General features: G+C 41.6%; 1 protein-coding gene across 1 annotated transcript in view; it reads left to right on the top strand.

The window, feature by feature from the left end:
• Window positions 1-19,504, top strand: part of cmtm7 (CKLF-like MARVEL transmembrane domain containing 7) — a 38,628-nt gene that overhangs the window by 11,398 nt on the left and 7,726 nt on the right. The window contains exons 2-4 of the mRNA XM_072461356.1: window positions 962-1,138; window positions 5,399-5,497; window positions 9,115-9,196. Of these exons, the coding sequence (XP_072317457.1) occupies window positions 962-1,138; window positions 5,399-5,497; window positions 9,115-9,196 (358 nt within the window). The remainder of the gene's footprint in view (window positions 1-961; window positions 1,139-5,398; window positions 5,498-9,114; window positions 9,197-19,504) is intronic.

Genomic DNA, 19,504 nt, shown 5'->3' with positions numbered 1-19,504 from the left:
CTTCTCCTCTGCTCCTCCTCTGCTCCTCCTCCTCTGCTGCTCCTTTGCTCCTCTTCTGCTTCTCCTCTGCTCCTCCTCCTTTGCTTCTCCTCTGCTTCTCCTCCTCTGCTCCTCCTCAGCTCCTCCTCCTCTGCTCCTCTTCTGCTTGTCCTCTGCTCGTCCTCTGCTCCTCCTCCTTTGTTCTTCCTCCTCTGCTCCTCTTCTGCTTCTCCTCTGCCCGTCCTCTGCTCCTCCTCTGCTTCTCCTCCGCTGCACCTCCTCCTCTGCTCCTCTTCTGCTTCTCCTCTGCTTCTCCTCTGCTCCCCCTCCTCTGCTCCTCCTCTTCTGCTTCTCCTCTGCTCCTCCTCCTTTGCCTCTCCTCTGCTCCTCCCTTGCTCCTCCTCCTTTGCTCCTCTTCTGCTTCTCCTCTGCTCCTCCTCCTTTGCTTCTCCTCTGCTCCTCCTTCTCTGCTACTCCTCCTTTGCTCCTCTTCTGCTTCTCCTCTGCTCCTCCTTCTTTGCTTCTCCTCTGCTTCTCCTCTTCTGCTCCTCCTCAGCTCCTCCTCAGCTCCTCCTCTTCTGCTTCTCCTCTGCTCGTCCTCTGCTCCTCCTCCCCTGCTCCTCCTTTGTTCTTCCTCCTCTGCTCCTCTTCTTCTTCTCCTCTGCTCGTCCTCTGCTCCTCTGCTTCTCCTCCGCTGCACCTCCTCCTCTGCTCCTCTTCTGCTTCTCCTCTGCTCCCCCTCCTCTACTCCTCCTCTTCTGCTTCTCCTCTGCTCCTCATCCTTTGCCTCTCCTCTGCTTCTCCCTTGCTCCTCCTCCTTTGCTCCTCTTCTGCTTCTCCTCTGCTCCTCCTCCTTTGCTTCTCCTCTGCTCCTCCTCTGCTACTCCTCCTTTGCTCCTCTTCCGCTTCTCCTCTGCTCCTCCTCCTTTGCTTCTCCTCTGCTCCTCCTCACTCTCACAGTAGTTTTCTCCTTCTCCTACAGGTGGCGCTGTTGGTGACCTTCCTGTGCCTCCACCTGGCCCGTGGCTGGCCCAGCTGGTACGCATTCCAGTTTTTCGAGGTTGTCGCGTTGTGGTTTTTTGTTGCGCTGCTTGTTTTCTTCTTCATCCACATCTTCAGCCTCAGCACTCGGACGCCCTGCATCAACTGCCCCCTGACGGTGAGAGCTTGTACTAACCCCTGACCCTTAACCTGACACCTGACCCTAACCCCTGACCCTTAACCTGACACCTGACCCTAACCCCTGACCCTAACCCTTAACCTGACCCTAAACTCTGACCCTAAACCTAACCCAGACCCTGACCCTAAACCTAACCCTGACCCTAAACCTAACCCAGACCCTGACCCTAACCCCTTACCCTGACCCTAAACCTAACCCTGACCCTAAACCTAACCCTGACCCTAAACCTAACCCAGACCCTAAACCTGACCCTAAACCTAACCCAGACCCTGACCCTAACCCCTTACCCTTACCCTGACCCTGACCCTAAACCTAACCCAGACCCTGACCCTAAACCTAACCCAGACCCTGACCCTAACCATGACCCTGACCCTGACCCTAACTCTGACCCTTAACCTGACACCTGACCCTAACCCTGACCCTTAACCTGACACCTGACCCTAACTCCTGACCCTAAACCTAACCCTTAACCTGACCCTAAACCCTGACCCTAATCCTAAACCTAACCCAGACCCTAAACCTAACCCTGACCCTGACCCTAAACCTAACCCAGACCCTGACCCTAAACCTGACCCTAAACCTAACCCAGACCCTGACCCTAACCCTAACCCTAAACCTAACCCAGACCCTGACCCTAAACCTAACCCAGACCCTGACCCTAACCTTGACCCTAACCCTGACCCTAAACCTGACCCTAAACCTAACCCAGACCCTGACCCTAAACCTAACCCAGACCCTGACCCTGACCCTAACCTTGACCCTAACCCTGACCCTAACCTTGACCCTGACCCGAACCCTAACCCAGACTCTGACCCTAACCCTGACTCTAACCCTAACCCTGACTCTGACCCTAACCCTGACTCTAACCCTAACCCTGACCCTAACCCTGACTCTGACCCTAACCCTGACCCTAACCCTGACCCTAACCTTGACCCTAACCCTGACCCGAACCCTAACCCTGACTCTGACCCTAACCCTGACTCTGACCCTAACCCTGACTCTGACCCTAACCCTGACTCTAACCCTAACCCTAACCCTGACTCTGACTCTAACCCTGACTCTGACCCTAACCCTGACCCTAACCCTAACCCTGACCCTGACCCTGACTCTGACCCTGAGGTCGGTGAGAGCGGCGTGTGAGCTTCAATGTTTTATGGAGTATTTCATTGACTTGTTTCTACTTCGCGGATTTCGACTCCCGCGGGTTCTTCTTAGAACGTAACCCCCGCAATAAACGAGGGATCACTTTTTTTTTTTAAACAATTAACTTCCCCACTCTTTAATACATTGTATTCATTCAAATCAATAAAATGGCCACAAATGGATTAAATAATATAAAAGTATGCTTATTGGCCCTTCATTGTAGCTCTTTTAAGCATTAGATAATTTTTTAGTGAGATGATCTCCATGGTAACGCTCGGGGGAGGGGTTGAAACTTTGCTTTGGCTCACGCCAACAACAAACAGATTTGTGAAGAATAAAAAAGCTTTTCCAGGTAAGATTACGCTCTGGAACTACCTGTCTCCTCTTCTCTCTTTCCCTCTGGGCCGCTCTGGTCCAAAGTGTCCGATATGGAAAGCCAATGTGATCACACTCCGCCACTTGGGAGCGGTGTATTTTACGGCGCATTTACAAAATAAAGCGGCGCTTTTTAACGCAGATCGCCATCTGGCGTAAATAAAGAGAACACAGAGCGCCTCTTTAGTCCGACGTTCTCTTTCGTTTTTCCATAGACCGACGCTCATACGCCCCTGACGCTCAGCGCGCACATGTGCTGCGCTGCTTCCGCTGCTTTCGCCGCTGTACAACTACAACAATAATGGTGGACTGTAGTGTAGCGCGCCCAGTTTGTCCAGAGGAATCGCTGTGGGCGTGTTCACCGCGCTGTTTTTGCCAATTATATTACTGCGAAAAATTAGCGTCGGCCATTATGTCCGGAGCCTTCATTTTTGAGTCGCCCATTGACCGTGTCCGACCCATTATTTTGAGGCTTGGGTCAGGGTTAGGATCAGGGTCAGGGTTAGGATCAGGGTCAGGGTCAGGGTTAGGGTCAGGGTTAGGGTTAGGGTCAGGGTCAGGGTTAGGGTCAGGGTTAGAGTCATGGTTAGGGTCAGGGTTAGAGTTAGGGTCATGGTTAAGGTCAGGGTTAGGGTTAGGGTCAAGGTTAGGGTCATGGTTAGGGTCATGGTTAGAGTTAGGGTCATGGTTAAGGTTAGGGTCAGGGTTAGGGTTAGGGTCAAGGTTAGGGTCAAGGTTAGGGTCAGGGTTAGGGTCAGGGTCAGGGTCAGGGTTAACGTTAACCCATGTCTCACAGACACACACTTGGAATGACTAAAGTATTTTTGTGAATCACTGAGATCAGCCTCTAGATTAAAACTTAAAATTCACTAGGATTTAGATTAGTTTTGTGAAGTCAGGGTCAGGGCTAAGGTTAGGGTTAGCTAAACCGCTCAGAGGGTCAGGACCAGTTGAAACGTAGTTTACGTGGATTGTATTTGAATGACTTTGTCTCTCCAAAGCTCAGGTCATTGTCCAAAATCTGTGAATACATTTGACACTTTGTTTCATTTCTCTAAATGCAAAACACCACATTGAGTTTGTTTTGAAGCTTCTGTGGTTCTGGTCTAACCCAGTGGGTTAGGGTTAGGGTCATGGTTAGGGTTAGGGTCATGGTTAGGGTCATGGTTAGGGTCATAGTTAGGGTTAGGGTCATAGTTAGGGTTAGGGTCATGGTTAGGGTCATGGTTAGCGTCATGGTTAGCGTCATGGTTAGCGTCATGGTTAGGGTCATGGTTAGGGTCATGGTTAGGGTCATGGTTAGGGTCATGGTTAGGGTCATGGTTAGCGTCATGGTTAGGGTCATGGTTAGGGTCATGGTTAGGGTCATGGTTAGGGTCATGGTTAGCGTCATGGTTAGGGTTAGGGTCATGGTTAGCGTCATGGTTAGGGTTAGGGTCATGGTTAGGGTCATGGTTAGGGTCAGGGTTTAGTCTGTGTTTGATCAAGTTTTGGTCTTGGTCTGTGGCTCTGGGTTAAGTCTGTATTTTGAGGAGGAACTTTGACTGAGTTTGAGTGAAACAGGAAGGAAGCCGAGGTGTGACGCTCAGCGCTGCAGCTACACTTTCTGCTCTAACTGTGACGCCCAGCGCTGCAGCTACACTTTCTGCTCTGGTAGAACTGCAGCTTTTCTGCAAAGTTGTGATTTATATCAGGTGCAACATCAAACAATGAATAATAATGATAACTAAATATATTCAATAAAGGCATGCAAATTCCAGTTATGGCGTCACTTTGAGCTGATGTACGTCCCACCCTGACCCTAACCCTGACCCTAACCCTAACCCTGACCCTGACCCTAACCCTGACCCTAACCCTGACCCTAACCCTAACCCTGACCCTGACCCTGACCCTGACCCTGACCCTGACCCTGCAAAACTCAACTTTATAATCATCATTTGACCTCCTGACCCAAGAGAGGAAAGGATGAGTCAACATGGAACACACAAGTCTCACACTTCTGGACCAAAGCAAAGCTGACGGCTCAAAGTCCCATTGGAAAACAGCACAAGCTAAGAAGCTAACGAAGCTAATGGAGCTAACGAAGCTAAGGAAGCTAACAGAGCTAATATGGCTGACGGGGCTAGAAAACCGTGGACGTGGAGAAAGACAGTCCCTCTGCGCCGGTGACTCAGGTCCTGCTGGAGACAATATGAGCGTGATCTGGAGGAGCAGAGGTGCTCCTCAGAACACCGGAAGAAGCAGAGGTGCTCCTCAGAACACCGGAAGAAGCAGAGGTGCTCCTCAGAACACCAGAAGAAGCAGAGGTGCTCCTCAGAACACCGGGAGAAGCAGAGGTGCTCCTCAGAACACCGGGAGAAGCAGAGGTGCTCCTCAGAACACCGGGAGAAGCAGAGGTGCTCCTCAGAACACCGGGAGAAGCAGAGGTGCTCCTCAGAACACCGGGAGAAGCAGAGGTGCTCCTCAGAACACCGGGAGAAGCAGAGGTGCTCCTCAGAACACCGGGAGAAGCAGAGGTGCTCCTCCAGGAGAAGCAGAGGTGCTCCTCGGGAGAGATGGGGTCTCCAGCGTGGGGCGTGTGAGTTCAGGTTGTGGTCGTCATGGTGATACATTGAGACTGATGATGTATTTGTGTTTAACATCAGGAAAGTGAAAGGCTGTTTGGCAGAATGTGCTCTTCAACACTGAGATAAGAGTGACCTTTGACCTCTGCCCCCACAGGAGTTCTTCCATTACTGTGTGGGGACTGTGCTGGTGCTGATCGCCTCTATCGTGGGCGCGGTCAAAGCTGCAGGAGTGTCTGCGCTCGTCACGGCAACGGTCAGAACTTCATCTGAGGCTTTAGCTCGTTTTAACACGGTCATGTGACTTAGGCTCAGGGGTCACACTGTAAACACAGGCTTTAGGCTCAGAGGTCACACTGTAAACACAGGCTTTAGGCTCAGGGGTCACACTGTAAACACAGGCTTTAGGCTCAGGGGTCACACTGTAAACACAGGCTTTAGGCTCAGAGGTCACACTGTAAACACAGGCTTTAGGCTCAGGGGTCACACTGTAAACACAGGCTTTAGGTTCAGGGGTCACACTGTAAACACAGGCTTTAGGCTGAGGGGTCACACTGTAAACACAGGCTTTAGGCTGAGGGGTCACACTGTAAACACAGGCTTTAGGCTCAGGGGTCACACTGTAAACACAGGCTTTAGGCTCAGAGGTCACACTGTAAACACAGGCTTTAGGCTCAGGGGTCACACTGTAAACACAGGCTTTAGGCTCAGAGGTCACACTGTAAACACAGGCTTTAGGCTCAGGGGTCACACTGTAAACACAGGCTTTAGGCTCAGGGGTCACACTGTAAACACAGGCTTTAGGCTCAGAGGTCACACTGTAAACACAGGCTTTAGGCTCAGGGGTCACACTGTAAACACAGGCTTTAGGCTCAGGGGTCACACTGTAAACACAGGCTTTAGGCTCAGGGGTCACACTGTAAACACAGGCTTTAGGGTCAGGGGTCGCACTGTAAACACAGGCTTTAGGGTCAGGGGTCGCACTGTAAACACAGGCTTTAGGCTCAGGGGTCGCACTGTAAACATAGGCTTTAGGCTCAGGGGTCACACTGTAAACACAGGCTTTAGGCTCAGGGGTCACACTGTAAACACAGGCTTTTGGCTCAGGGGTCACACTGTAAACACAGGCTTTAGGGTCAGGGGTCACACTGTAAACACAGGCTTTAGGCTCAGGGGTCACACTGTAAACACAGGCTTTAGGGTCAGGGGTCACACTGTAAACACAGGCTTTAGGGTCAGGGGTCACACTGTAAACACAGGCTTTAGGGTCAGGGGTCACACTGTAAACACAGGCTTTAGGGTCAGGGGTCACACTGTAAACACAGGCTTTAGGGTCAGGGGTCGCACTGTAAACACAGGCTTTAGGGTCAGGGGTCACACTGTAAACACAGGCTTTAGGGTCAGGGGTCACACTGTAAACACAGGCTTTAGGGTCAGGGGTCGCACTGTAAACACAGGCTTTAGGGTCATGGGTCACACTGTAAACACAGGCTTTATTTATCACTAATTCAGCCGCAGTTATTTTATGACTTGGTTTACGGATCCGCCGCACTCATATTATTGATAATAATTTATGAATAAATTATTATCAATTTTTTTTATAAAGTATCACCGACGATGCAAAATAACATGAAGTGAAATATAATTTTTTTTTAATTATTTCTTTTGACTTAATTAAGTCTTTTGACCGAACCCGCTACTTAATACGGCTCAGAGCGCTCTGAGCTCCAGGGGCCAGTGGTTCTCATAACCCTGACCCTGAGGTGGAACCCTAACCCTGACCCTGAGGTGGAACCCTGACCCTTAGGTGGAACCCTAACCCTGAGGTGGAACCCTAACCCTGAGGTGGAACCCTAACCCTGAGGTGGAACCCTAACCCTGAGGTGATGAGATGATACAGTTGTAGATTTACTAAACAGAAACCTGCCTGTGATGTCATGGAACCACCTGCAGCAGCAGCAGCAGCAGCAGCAGCGATGAAGCCTCTGATGAAGCCTATGATGAAGCCTTTGATGAAGCCTCTGATGAAGCCTCTGATAAAGCCTCTGATGAAGCCTCTGATGAAGCCTCTGGACTCCTCTAAAGTGATGAAGCCTCTGATGAAGCCTCTGGACTCCTCCAAAGTGATGAAGCCTCTGATGAAGCCTCTGGACTCCTCTAAAGTGATGAAGCCTCTGGACTCCTCTAAAGTGATGAAGCCTCTGATGAAGCCTCTGGACTCCTCTAAAGTGATGAAGCCTCTGATGAAGCCTCTGGACTTCTCTAGAGTGATGAAGCCTCTGGACTCCTCTAAAGTGATGAAGCCTCTGGACTCCTCTAGAGGGATGAAGCCTCTGATGAAGCCTCTGGACTCCTCTAAAGTGATGAAGCCTCTGGACTCCTCTAAAGTGATGAAGCCTCTGATGAAGCCTCTGGACTCCTCTAAAGTGATGAAGCCTCTGATGAAGCCTCTGGACTTCTCTAGAGTGATGAAGCCTCTGGACTCCTCTAAAGTGATGAAGCCTCTGGACTCTCCAAAATGATGAAGCCTCTGGACTCCTCCAAAGTGATGAAGCCTCTGATGAAGCCTCTGGACTCCTCCAAAGTGATGAAGCCTGTGGACTCCTCTAAAGTGATGAAGCCTCTGGACTCTCCAAAGTGATGAAGCCTCTGGACTCCTCCAAAGTGATGAAGCCTCTGGACTCTCCAAAGTGATGAAGCCTCTGGACTCCTCCAAAGTGATGAAGCCTGTGGACTCCTCTAAAGTGATGAAGCCTCTGGACTCTCCAAAGTGATGAAGCCTCTGGACTCCTCCAAAGTGATGAAGCCTCTGGACTCTCCAAAGTGATGAAGCCTCTGGACTCCTCCAAAGTGATGAAGCCTCTGGACTCTCCAAAGTGATGAAGCCTCTGGACTCTCCAAAGTGATGAAGCCTCTGGACTCCTCCAAAGTGATGAAGCCTCTGGACTCTCCAAAGTGATGAAGCCTCTGGACTCCTCCAAAGTGATGAAGCCTGTGGACTCCTCTAAAGTGATGAAGCCTGTGGACTCCTCCAAAGTGATGAAGCCTCTGGACTCCTCCAAAGTGATGAAGCCTCTGGACTCTCCAAAGTGATGAAGCCTGTGGACTCCTCTAAAGTGATGAAGCCTGTGGACTCCTCTAAAGTGATGAAGCCTCTGGACTCCTCCAAAGTGATGAAGCCTGTGGACTCCTCTAAAGTGATGAAGCCTGTGGACTCCTCTAAAGTGATGAAGCCTGTGGACTCCTCTAAAGTGATGAAGCCTGTGGACTCTCCAAAGTGATGAAGCCTCTGGACTCCTCTGTTCGTACTCAGAGACTTCGGTGCCAAATTCATCGAATATGTCCTTTGACATTTATATTTTTTCTGCCTGTCGCCATATTTCCTTGAATTATTATAATATATATAATACAAAATATATTTATATTATATTTATATTTGTATTTCGTCCGCCTATTCAATATATTTCATTTAAAAAGCCGTAAACCAAGTAATAAAATAACTGCGGCCTTAGAGAAGGTAAAGTCACACTCGTTTATATGATCAGAAAGTATCTGAACAGCTCCAAATAAAAGAGGAAATGCACCAGAAATATCTGCTCTAAATGAGTATTCTGAACATGTTAGCAGCGCTTTCTGAACATGTTAGCGGCGCTTGTATTTAGTAGCATCCCAACAATGCTAGTGTAACAATGCTAGTGTAACAATGCTAGTGTAACAATGCTAGTGTAACAATGCTAGTGTAACAATGCTAGTGTAACAATGCTAGTATAACAATGCTAGTATAACAATGCTAGTGTAACAATGCTAGTATAGCAGCATTAGCTTTTTCTGTGTATGTTTGGCAGATGTTCTTACTTCCTGTTTTTATTGCAGGTGTTTGGGTTCCTGACCTCGTTCTTGATGATCGTCTCTCTGTGGACGACTTACAGCGTGTCCTGTGGTGCACATCAGACAGGTGACTGACCCTAACACCACTTACAGCGTGTCCTGTGGTGCACATCAGACAGGTGACTGACCCTAACACCACTTACAGCGTGTCCTGTGGTGCACATCAGACAGGTGACTGACCCTAACACCACTTACAGCGTGTCCTGTGGTGCACATCAGACAGGTGACTGACCCACTTACAGCGTGTCCTGTGGTGCACATCAGACAGGTGACTGACCCTAACCACTTACAGCGTGTCCTGTGGTGCACATCAGACAGGTGACTGACCCTGACACCACTTACAGCGTGTCCTGTGGTGCACATCAGACAGGTGACTGACCCTAACACCACTTACAGCGTGTCCTGTGGTGCACATCAGACAGGTGACTGACCCTGACCCACTTACAGCGTGTCCTGTGGTGCACATCAGACAGGTGACTGACCCTGACCCACTTACAGCGTGTCCTGTGGTGCACATCAGGCAGGTGACTGACCCACTTACAGCGTGTCCTGTGGTGCACATCAGGCAGGTGACTGACCCACTTACAGCGTGTCCTGTGGTGCACATCAGGCAGGTGACTGACCCACTTACAGCGTGTCCTGTGGTGCACATCAGACAGGTGACTGACCCACTTACAGCGTGTCCTGTGGTGCACATCAGACAGGTGACTGACCCACTTACAGCGTGTCCTGTGGTGCACATCAGACAGGTGACTGACCCTAACACCACTTACAGCGTGTCCTGTGGTGCACATCAGACAGGTGACTGACCCTGAACGCTTACAGCGTGTCCTGTGGTGCACATCAGACAGGTGACTGACCCTAACACCACTTACAGCGTGTCCTGTGGTGCACATCAGACAGGTGACTGACCCCATCACCTGTCAGTGGTGCTCAAGTTCCACAGGTTTATGTTTGTTTGGATCAGTCCGTGCTTCGGCTGCTGGAGCTGCTGTGATCATTAAGACAGGAAAAGCAAAGTATTTACAACATTATAAATAATAACAGCATATACAATCATAATAACGGCATAATACAGTCATATTAACAGCATATAGTCATAATAACAGCATATACAGTAATAATAACAACATAAAGAGTAATAATAACACCATATACAGTCATAATAACAGCATATACAGCCATAATAACAACAAACAGTAAATATAGCCGCAAGCGGCAATGATCGGCCACACTTTTGGGGCGCTAACGCGCCCCAATTGTCCTTTTATTACGCCTACTGCTGAATCTGTGACGCTGTCACATCTTCTCCCCTTTGTTTTACCATCAGAAAGCAATTTTATTTTGAATTCTTGGCAAAATGTGCGGCTTTGCCACACAGACACCGTGACTCTTTGAATAAAAATGTGGATAACTTTTGATGGTCCACCCCTGAAGATGAGTCTCACCAAATTTCAGGTTAATAGGGCTAACGCCCTGGGAGGAGTTTGTGAAAGTCTAAAGTGTAAACAAGTTCTGGCGATTTCCCCATTGGAATAACATGGAAGGTTTTGGTCATCGCTACGGCAACGCCATAACAATTATGACATGAGTCTCATTGACTTTTTTGATGGGGCCAAAATTGAGTCAAATTTCATATAATTTCGCAAAACTAAACATTTAACCTCCATATAAAATCTATATATTATATATATATATATCCATATATATTTCACTTCAAGTAGGTTTAGGGCAAAGAGTTTAACAACTGATTCTAATTTGACGCAATTCAGACTTTATCTGCGCAAACGGCAGAAATGTTAAATTTGGGAGATTTCTGAAATTCTAGCTACAGTTTTCTGCTTCGCCGCACAGAGACCGTGACAGGGTCAATGTCATTTGAATAACTTTTGATGTCCCACTCCTCAGTAGCATTTTCACCAAATTTCAGCTTTTTAGGGCCAACGCCCTGGGAGGAGTTCATAAAAGTACCACGTTTGGAAAAACTCCAGAGTCATGCTTAGCCATTTTTGAAGCAATATGGCCGACATTTGGTTGGGCGGACGGCGTTGCCGAAATAATATTTTTTACTTCTCTTGTCACATCTACCTCTGCGCCAAATTTCATGATTCGACGATCAGATTTCTTTTGGGTCATATCTATCTCTCAATGCATTTTTGGTACATTTGGGGGCGCTGACGCGCCAATTTTTTTTATTTTAGAAAAGGGAAATCACCAGAATGTAGAGAGGCACGATTTTTAGAGGTGTGCAAATTTTTTTGACTTTTCGTCAATGTCACTGGGTGAAAAATAGGGGGGTTGGTCCCGAGAAGAAGAAAGAAGAAGAATAATATTCCGATGCCAAAACAATGTTTCCCATTATTCAAATATCATAAACTATACATTTTCGGAAAGCACTCTCGCTTTCCTACCTCATGGTGTGGGTCCCTGGTCACTGATGGGTACTTTCGTTAATTTTGAGTGGGCTCCGCCCACTTTGTGTTTTTGGCCCTCTATACAGTAATAATGTTACATTTTTGCATTACATGCTTATATGAACGGAACATGCAAGAGATGGGGAACATATCCGTGAGCTGCTTAGCACAAATGAGTGCTTTATTTCGTCATCCCAATGTAAAGTGCTCGTTTAGTGCGCACTTTTGCACGGGCTTCGCCCGTTTACAACGGTAATGTTCCATTTTCCTACTATGAATTAGTATGCACGGGGCGTGCATGAGTGGAGGAGTGCGTTAGTGAGTGTTTGGGAGTGGGCGAGCGCTTCGCACGGCCTTACAGGACTAATAGGCCTCTCGCCAGCTTGTGGCACTCGGGCCTAATAATAACAGCATATACAGTCATAACAACAGCATATACAGTCATAATAACAGCATATACAGTCATAATAACAGCATAGTCATAATAACAGCATATAGTCAAAATAACAACATAAACAGTAATAATAACAGCATATACAGTCATAATAACAACAAACAGTAATAATAACAGCATATACAGTCATAACAACTTTACAGTCATAACAGCATATATAGTAATAACAGCATAGTCATAATAACAGCACATACAGTCATAATAACAGCATATACAGTCATAATAACAGCAAATAGTCATAACAGCATATACAGTCATAATAACAGCATATACAGTCACAATAACAGCATATACAGTCATAATAACAGCATAGTCATAATAACAGCATATAGTCAAAATAACAACATAAACAGTAATAATAACAGCATATACAGTCATAAATACAGTCATGATAACAGCATATACAGTCATAAAAACAGCACATACAGTCATAATAACAGCATATACAGTCATAATAACAGCAAATAGTCATAACAGCATATACAGTCATAATAACAGCATATACAGTCACAATAACAGCATATACAGTCATAATAACAGCATAGTCATAATAACAGCATATAGTCAAAATAACAACATAAACAGTAATAATAACAGCATATACAGTCATAAATACAGTCATGATAACAGCATACACAGTCATAATAACAGCATATACAGTCATAATAACAACAAACAGTAATAATAACAGCATATACAGTCATAACAACTTTACAGTCATAACAGCATATACAGTAATAATAACAGCATAGTCATAATAACAGCATATACAGTCATAATAACAGCATAGTCATAATAACACCATATAGTCATAACAGCATATAGTCATAACAGCATATACAGTCATAAAAACAGCACATACAGTCATAATAACAGCACATAGTCATAATAACAGCATATGGCATACACTGTCATAACAGCATATGCAGTCATAATAACAGCAAATAGTCATAACGGCATATACAGTCATAATAACAGCATATACAGTCATAATAACAGCATAGTCATAATAACAGCATAGTCATAATAACAGCATATAGTCATAATAACAGCATATACAGTCATAATAACAGCATAGTCATAATAACAGCATATAGTCATAACAGCATATACAGTCATAAAAACAGCATATACAGTCATAACAACAGCATATACAGTCATAATAACAGCATATACAGTCATAATAACAGCATAGTCATAATAACAGCATATAGTCAAAATAACAACATAAACAGTAATAATAACAGCATATACAGTCATAATAACAACAAACAGTAATAATAACAGCATATACAGTCATAACAACTTTACAGTCATAACAACAGCATATATAGTAATAACAGCATAGTCATAATAACAGCATACAGTCATAATAACAGCAAATAGTCATAACAGCATATACAGTCATAATAACAGCACATACAGTCATAATAACAGCACATACAGTCATAATAACAGCAAATAGTCATAACAGCATATACAGTCATGATAACAGCATATACAGTCACAATAACAGCATATACAGTCATAATAACAGCATAGTCATAATAACAGCATATAGTCAAAATAACAACATAAACAGTAATAATAACAGCATATACAGTCATAAATACAGTCATGATAACAGCATACACAGTCATAATAACAGCATATACAGTCATAATAACAACAAACAGTAATAATAACAGCATATACAGTCATAACAACTTTACAGTCATAACAGCATATACAGTAATAATAACAGCATAGTCATAATAACAGCATATAGTCATAATAACAGCATATACAGTCATAATAACAGCATAGTCATAATAACAGCATATAGTCACAACAGCATATAGTCATAACAGCATATACAGTCATAAAAACAGCACATACAGTCATAACAACAGCATATACAGTAATAATAACAGCATAGACATAATAACAGCATATAGTCATAACAGTATATACAGTCATAATAACAGCATAGTCATAATAACACCATATAGTCATAACAGCATATAGTCATAACAGCATATACAGTCATAAAAACAGCATATACAGTCATAATAACAGCACATACAGTCATAATAACAGCACATAGTCATAATAACAGCAAATAGTCATAACAGCATATACAGTCATAATAACAGCATATACAGTCATAATAACACCATATACAGTCATAATAAAAGCATATACAGTCATAAATACAGTCATAATAACAGCATATACAGTCATAAATACAGCACATAGTCATAATAACAGCATATGGCATACACTGTCATAACAGCATATGCAGTCATAATAACAGCAAATAGTCATAACGGCATATACAGTCATAATAACACCATATACAGTCATAATAACACCATAGACAGTCATAATAACAGCATAGTCATAATAACAGCATATAGTCATAACAGCATATAGTCATAATAACAGCATATACAGTCATAATAACAGCATAGTCATAATAACAGCATATAGTCATAACAGCATATACAGTCATAAAAACAGCATATACAGTCATAACAGCACATACAGCCATAATAACAGCAAATAGTCATAACAGCATATACAGTCATAATAAAAGCATATACAGTCATAAATACAGTCATAATAACAGCATATACAGTCATAAATACAGTCATAATAACAGCATATACAGTCATAACAGCATATACAGTCATAACAGCATATATAGTCATTATCACAGCATATATAGTCATTATCACAGCATATACAGACATAACAGCATATACAGTCATAATAACAGCATATACAGACATAACAGCATATACAGTCATAATAACAGCACATACAGTCATAATAACAGCACATACAGTCATAATAACAGCAAATAGTCATAACAGCATATACAGTCACAATAACAGCATATACAGTCATAATAACAGCATATACAGTCATAATAACAGCATATACAGTCATAATAACAGCATAGTCATAATAACAGCATATAGTCATAATAACAGCATATACAGTCATAATAACAGCATAGTCATAATAACAGCATAGTCATTACAGCATATACAGTAATAATAACAGCATATACAGTCATAATAACAGCATATACAGTCATAATAACAGCATATACAGTCATAACAGCTTATGCAGTCATAATAACAGCATATAGTCATAACGGCATATACAGTCATAATAACAGCATATACAGTCATAACAGCATATACAGTCATAATAACACCATATACAGTCATAATAACACCATATACAGTCATAATAACAGCATATACAGTCATAATAACAGCATATACAGTCATAATAACACCATATACAGTCATAATAACAGCATATACAGTCATAAATACAGTCATAATAACAGCATATACAGTCATAAATACAGTCATAACAGCATATACAGTCATAACAGCATATATAGTCATAACAGCATATACAGTCATAATAACAGCATATACAGTCATAATAACAGCATATACAGTCATAACAGCATATACAGTCATAACAGCATTTATAGTCATTATCACAGCATATATAGTCATTATCACAGCATATACAGACATAACAGCATATACAGTCATAATAACAGCATATACAGTCATAATAACAGCATATACAGTCATAACAGCATATACAGTCATAACAGCATTTATAGTCATTATCACAGCATATATAGTCATTATCACAGCATATACAGACATAACAGCATATACAGTCATAATAACAGCATATACAGACATAACAGCATATACAGTCATAATAACAGCACATACAGTCATAATAACAGCAAATAGTCATAACAGCATATACAGTCACAATAACAGCATATACAGTCATAATAACAGCATATACAGTCATAATAACAGCATATACAGTCATAATAACAGCATAGTCATAATAACAGCATATAGTCATAATAACAGCATATACAGTCATAATAACAGCATAGTCATAATAACAGCATAGTCATTACAGCATATACAGTAATAATAACAGCATATACAGTCATAATAACACCATATACAGTCATAATAACAGCATATACAGTCATAATAACAGCATATACAGTCATAACAGCTTATGCAGTCATAATAACAGCATATAGTCATAACGGCATATACAGTCATAACAGCATATACAGTCATAACAGCATATACAGTCATAATAACACCATATACAGTAATAATAACAGCATAGTCATAATAACACCATATAGTCATAACAGCATATAGTCATAGCAGCATATACAGTCATAAAAACAGCACATACAGTCATAATAACAGCACATACAGTCATAATAACAGCAAATAGTCATAACAGCATATACAGTCATAATAACAGCATATACAGTCATAATAACACCATATACAGTCATAATAACAGCATATACAGTCATAATAACACCATATACAGTCATAAATACAGTCATAATAACAGCATATACAGTCATAATAACAGCATATATAGTCATTATCACAGCATATACAGACATAACAGCATATACAGTCATAATAACAGCATATACAGACATAACAGCATATACAGTCATAATAACAGCACATACAGTCATAATAACAGCACATACAGTCATAATAACAGCAAATAGTCATAACAGCAAATAGTCATAACAGCATATACAGTCACAATAACAGCATATACAGTCATAATAACAGCATATACAGTCATAATAACAGCATATACAGTCATAATAACAGCATAGTCATAACAGCATATAGTCAAAATAACAACATAAACAGTAATAATAACAGCATATACAGTCATAAATACAGTCATGATAACAGCATATACAGTCATAACAGCATATACAGTCATAATAACAACAAACAGTAATAATAACAGCATATACAGTCATAACAACTTTACAGTCATAACAACAGCATATACAGTAATAATAACAGCATAGTCATAATAACAGCATAGTCATTACAGCATATACAGTCATAACAGCATATACAGTAATAATAACAGCATATACAGTCATAATAACACCATATACAGTCATAATAACAGCATATACAGTCATAATAACAGCATATACAGTCATAACAGCTTATGCAGTCATAATAACAGCAAATAGTCATAACGGCATATACAGTCATAATAACAGCATATACAGTCATAATAACACCATATACAGTCATAATAACAGCATATAGTCATAATAACAGCATATACAGTCATAATAACAGCATAGTCATAATAACACCATATAGTCATAACAGCATATAGTCATAACAGCATATACAGTCATAAAAACAGCATACACAGTCATAATAACAGCACATACAGTCATAATAACAGCAAATAGTCATAACAGCATATACAGTCATAATAACAGCATATACAGTCATAATAACAGCATATACAGTCATAATAACACCATATACAGTCATAATAACAGCATATACAGTCATAATAACAGCATATACAGTCATAATAACACCATATACAGTCATAATAACAGCATATACAGTCATAATAACACCATATACAGTCATAACAGTATATACAGTCATAAATACAGTCATAACAGCATATACAGTCATAAATACAGTCATAATAACAGCATATACAGTCATAACAGCATATATAGTCATAATAACAGCATATACAGTCATAATAACAGTATATATAGTCATTATCACAGCATATATAGTCATTATCACAGCATATACAGTCATAATAACAGCATATACAGTCATAACAGCTCATGCAGTCATAATAACAGCAAATAGTCATAACGGCATATACAGTCATAATAACAGCATATACAGTCATAATAACAGCATATACAGTCATAACAGCATATACAGTCATAATAACAGCATATACAGTCATTATCACAGCATATATAGTCATTATCACAGCATATACAGACATAACAGCATATACAGTCATAATAACAGCATATACAGACATAACAGCATATACAGTCATAATAACAGCACATACAGTCATAATAACAGCACATACAGTCATAATAACAGCAAATAGTCATAACAGCATATACAGTCACAATAACATGTCGGTGTAATCCCTCATTCGTCCAGGCGTGTTCCATAGGCTAGCTCGGTAGATACAAGGGGGGAGTTTCTGTTGAAACAAACAACTCTTTCTACTTCAGGAAGGCTCCTCCCAATGGGTGGGTCTTACCACAGAACAGTATTAATATCGGAGTTCTCGATCTAAATTCTTTTATTGACAATGACTCTTGGATGAGAGTCGAAACGTCTATTTTTCAAACTGAGTCCAGATGACTACAACTGAAGCTTTTTCTACTAAGTCACAATAACAGCATATACAGTCATAATAACAGCATATACAGTCATAATAACAGCATAGTCATAATAACAGCATATAGTCAAAATAACAACATAAACAGTAATAATAACAGCATATACAGTCATAAATACAGTCATGATAACAGCATATACAGTCATAATAACAGCATATACAGTCATAATAACAACAAACAGTAATAACAGCATATACAGTCATAACAACGTTACAGTCATAACAACAGCATATACAGTAATAATAACAGCATAGTCATAATAACAGCATATAGTCATAATAACAGCATATAGTCATTACAGCATATAGTCATAACAGCATATACAGTAATAATAACAGCATAGTCATAATAACAGCATATAGTCATAACAGCATATAGTCATTACAGCATATAGTCATAACAGCATATACAGTCATAAAAACAGCATATACAGTCATAACAGCACATACAGTCATAATAACAGCACATACAGTCATAATAACAGCACATACAGTCATAACAGCATATGGAGTCATAATAACAGCAAATAGTCATAACAGCATATACAGTCATAATAACAGCATATGCAGTCATAATAACAGTATATACAGTCATAATAACAGCATATACAGTCATAATAACAGCATATACAGTCATAAATACAGTCATAATAGCAGCATATACAGTCATAAATACAGTCATAATAAGGCAAGGCAAGTTTATTTGTAGAGCACATTTCATACACAAGGCAATTCAAAGTGCTTCACACAGCAGGAAAAATGCATTCAAATCACAAAGAAATTACAGAAATACAATAAAATTAACTAAATTAAAAATTATCAATCCAACTGATTTTCTAAACTAATAAAATCACAAACAAAAGAGAAGAGTGCAAAGATAAAAATTAACTACAATAAAATTAACTAAATTAAAAATTATCAATCCAACTGATTTTCTAAACTAATGAAATCACAAACAAAAGAGAAGAGTGCAAAGAAAAAATCCTTTCAGTCATATGCGCAGCTAAACAAAACTGTTTTTAGCTTAGATTTGAACATTGTCAGAGTAGAAGCCTGTCTCACATCTTCAGTTAGACTGTTCCAGATTTTAGCTGCATAAAACTGAAACGCAGATTCCCCATGTTTTGTCCTGACTCTGGCACCAGCAGGAGGCCGGTCCCTGAGGTCCTCAGAGTCCGAGATGGTTCATATGGAACTAACATATCCAAGA

Source organism: Eucyclogobius newberryi, unplaced genomic scaffold (genome assembly GCF_026437365.1).
Source record: "Eucyclogobius newberryi isolate DKJ021-1_F unplaced genomic scaffold, fEucNew1.0.hap1 SCAF_3, whole genome shotgun sequence".
Taxonomy (NCBI): domain Eukaryota; kingdom Metazoa; phylum Chordata; class Actinopteri; order Gobiiformes; family Gobiidae; genus Eucyclogobius; species Eucyclogobius newberryi.
Note: the sequence above shows the minus strand (reverse complement) of the source record. Positions and strands in the feature narration are given on the sequence as shown.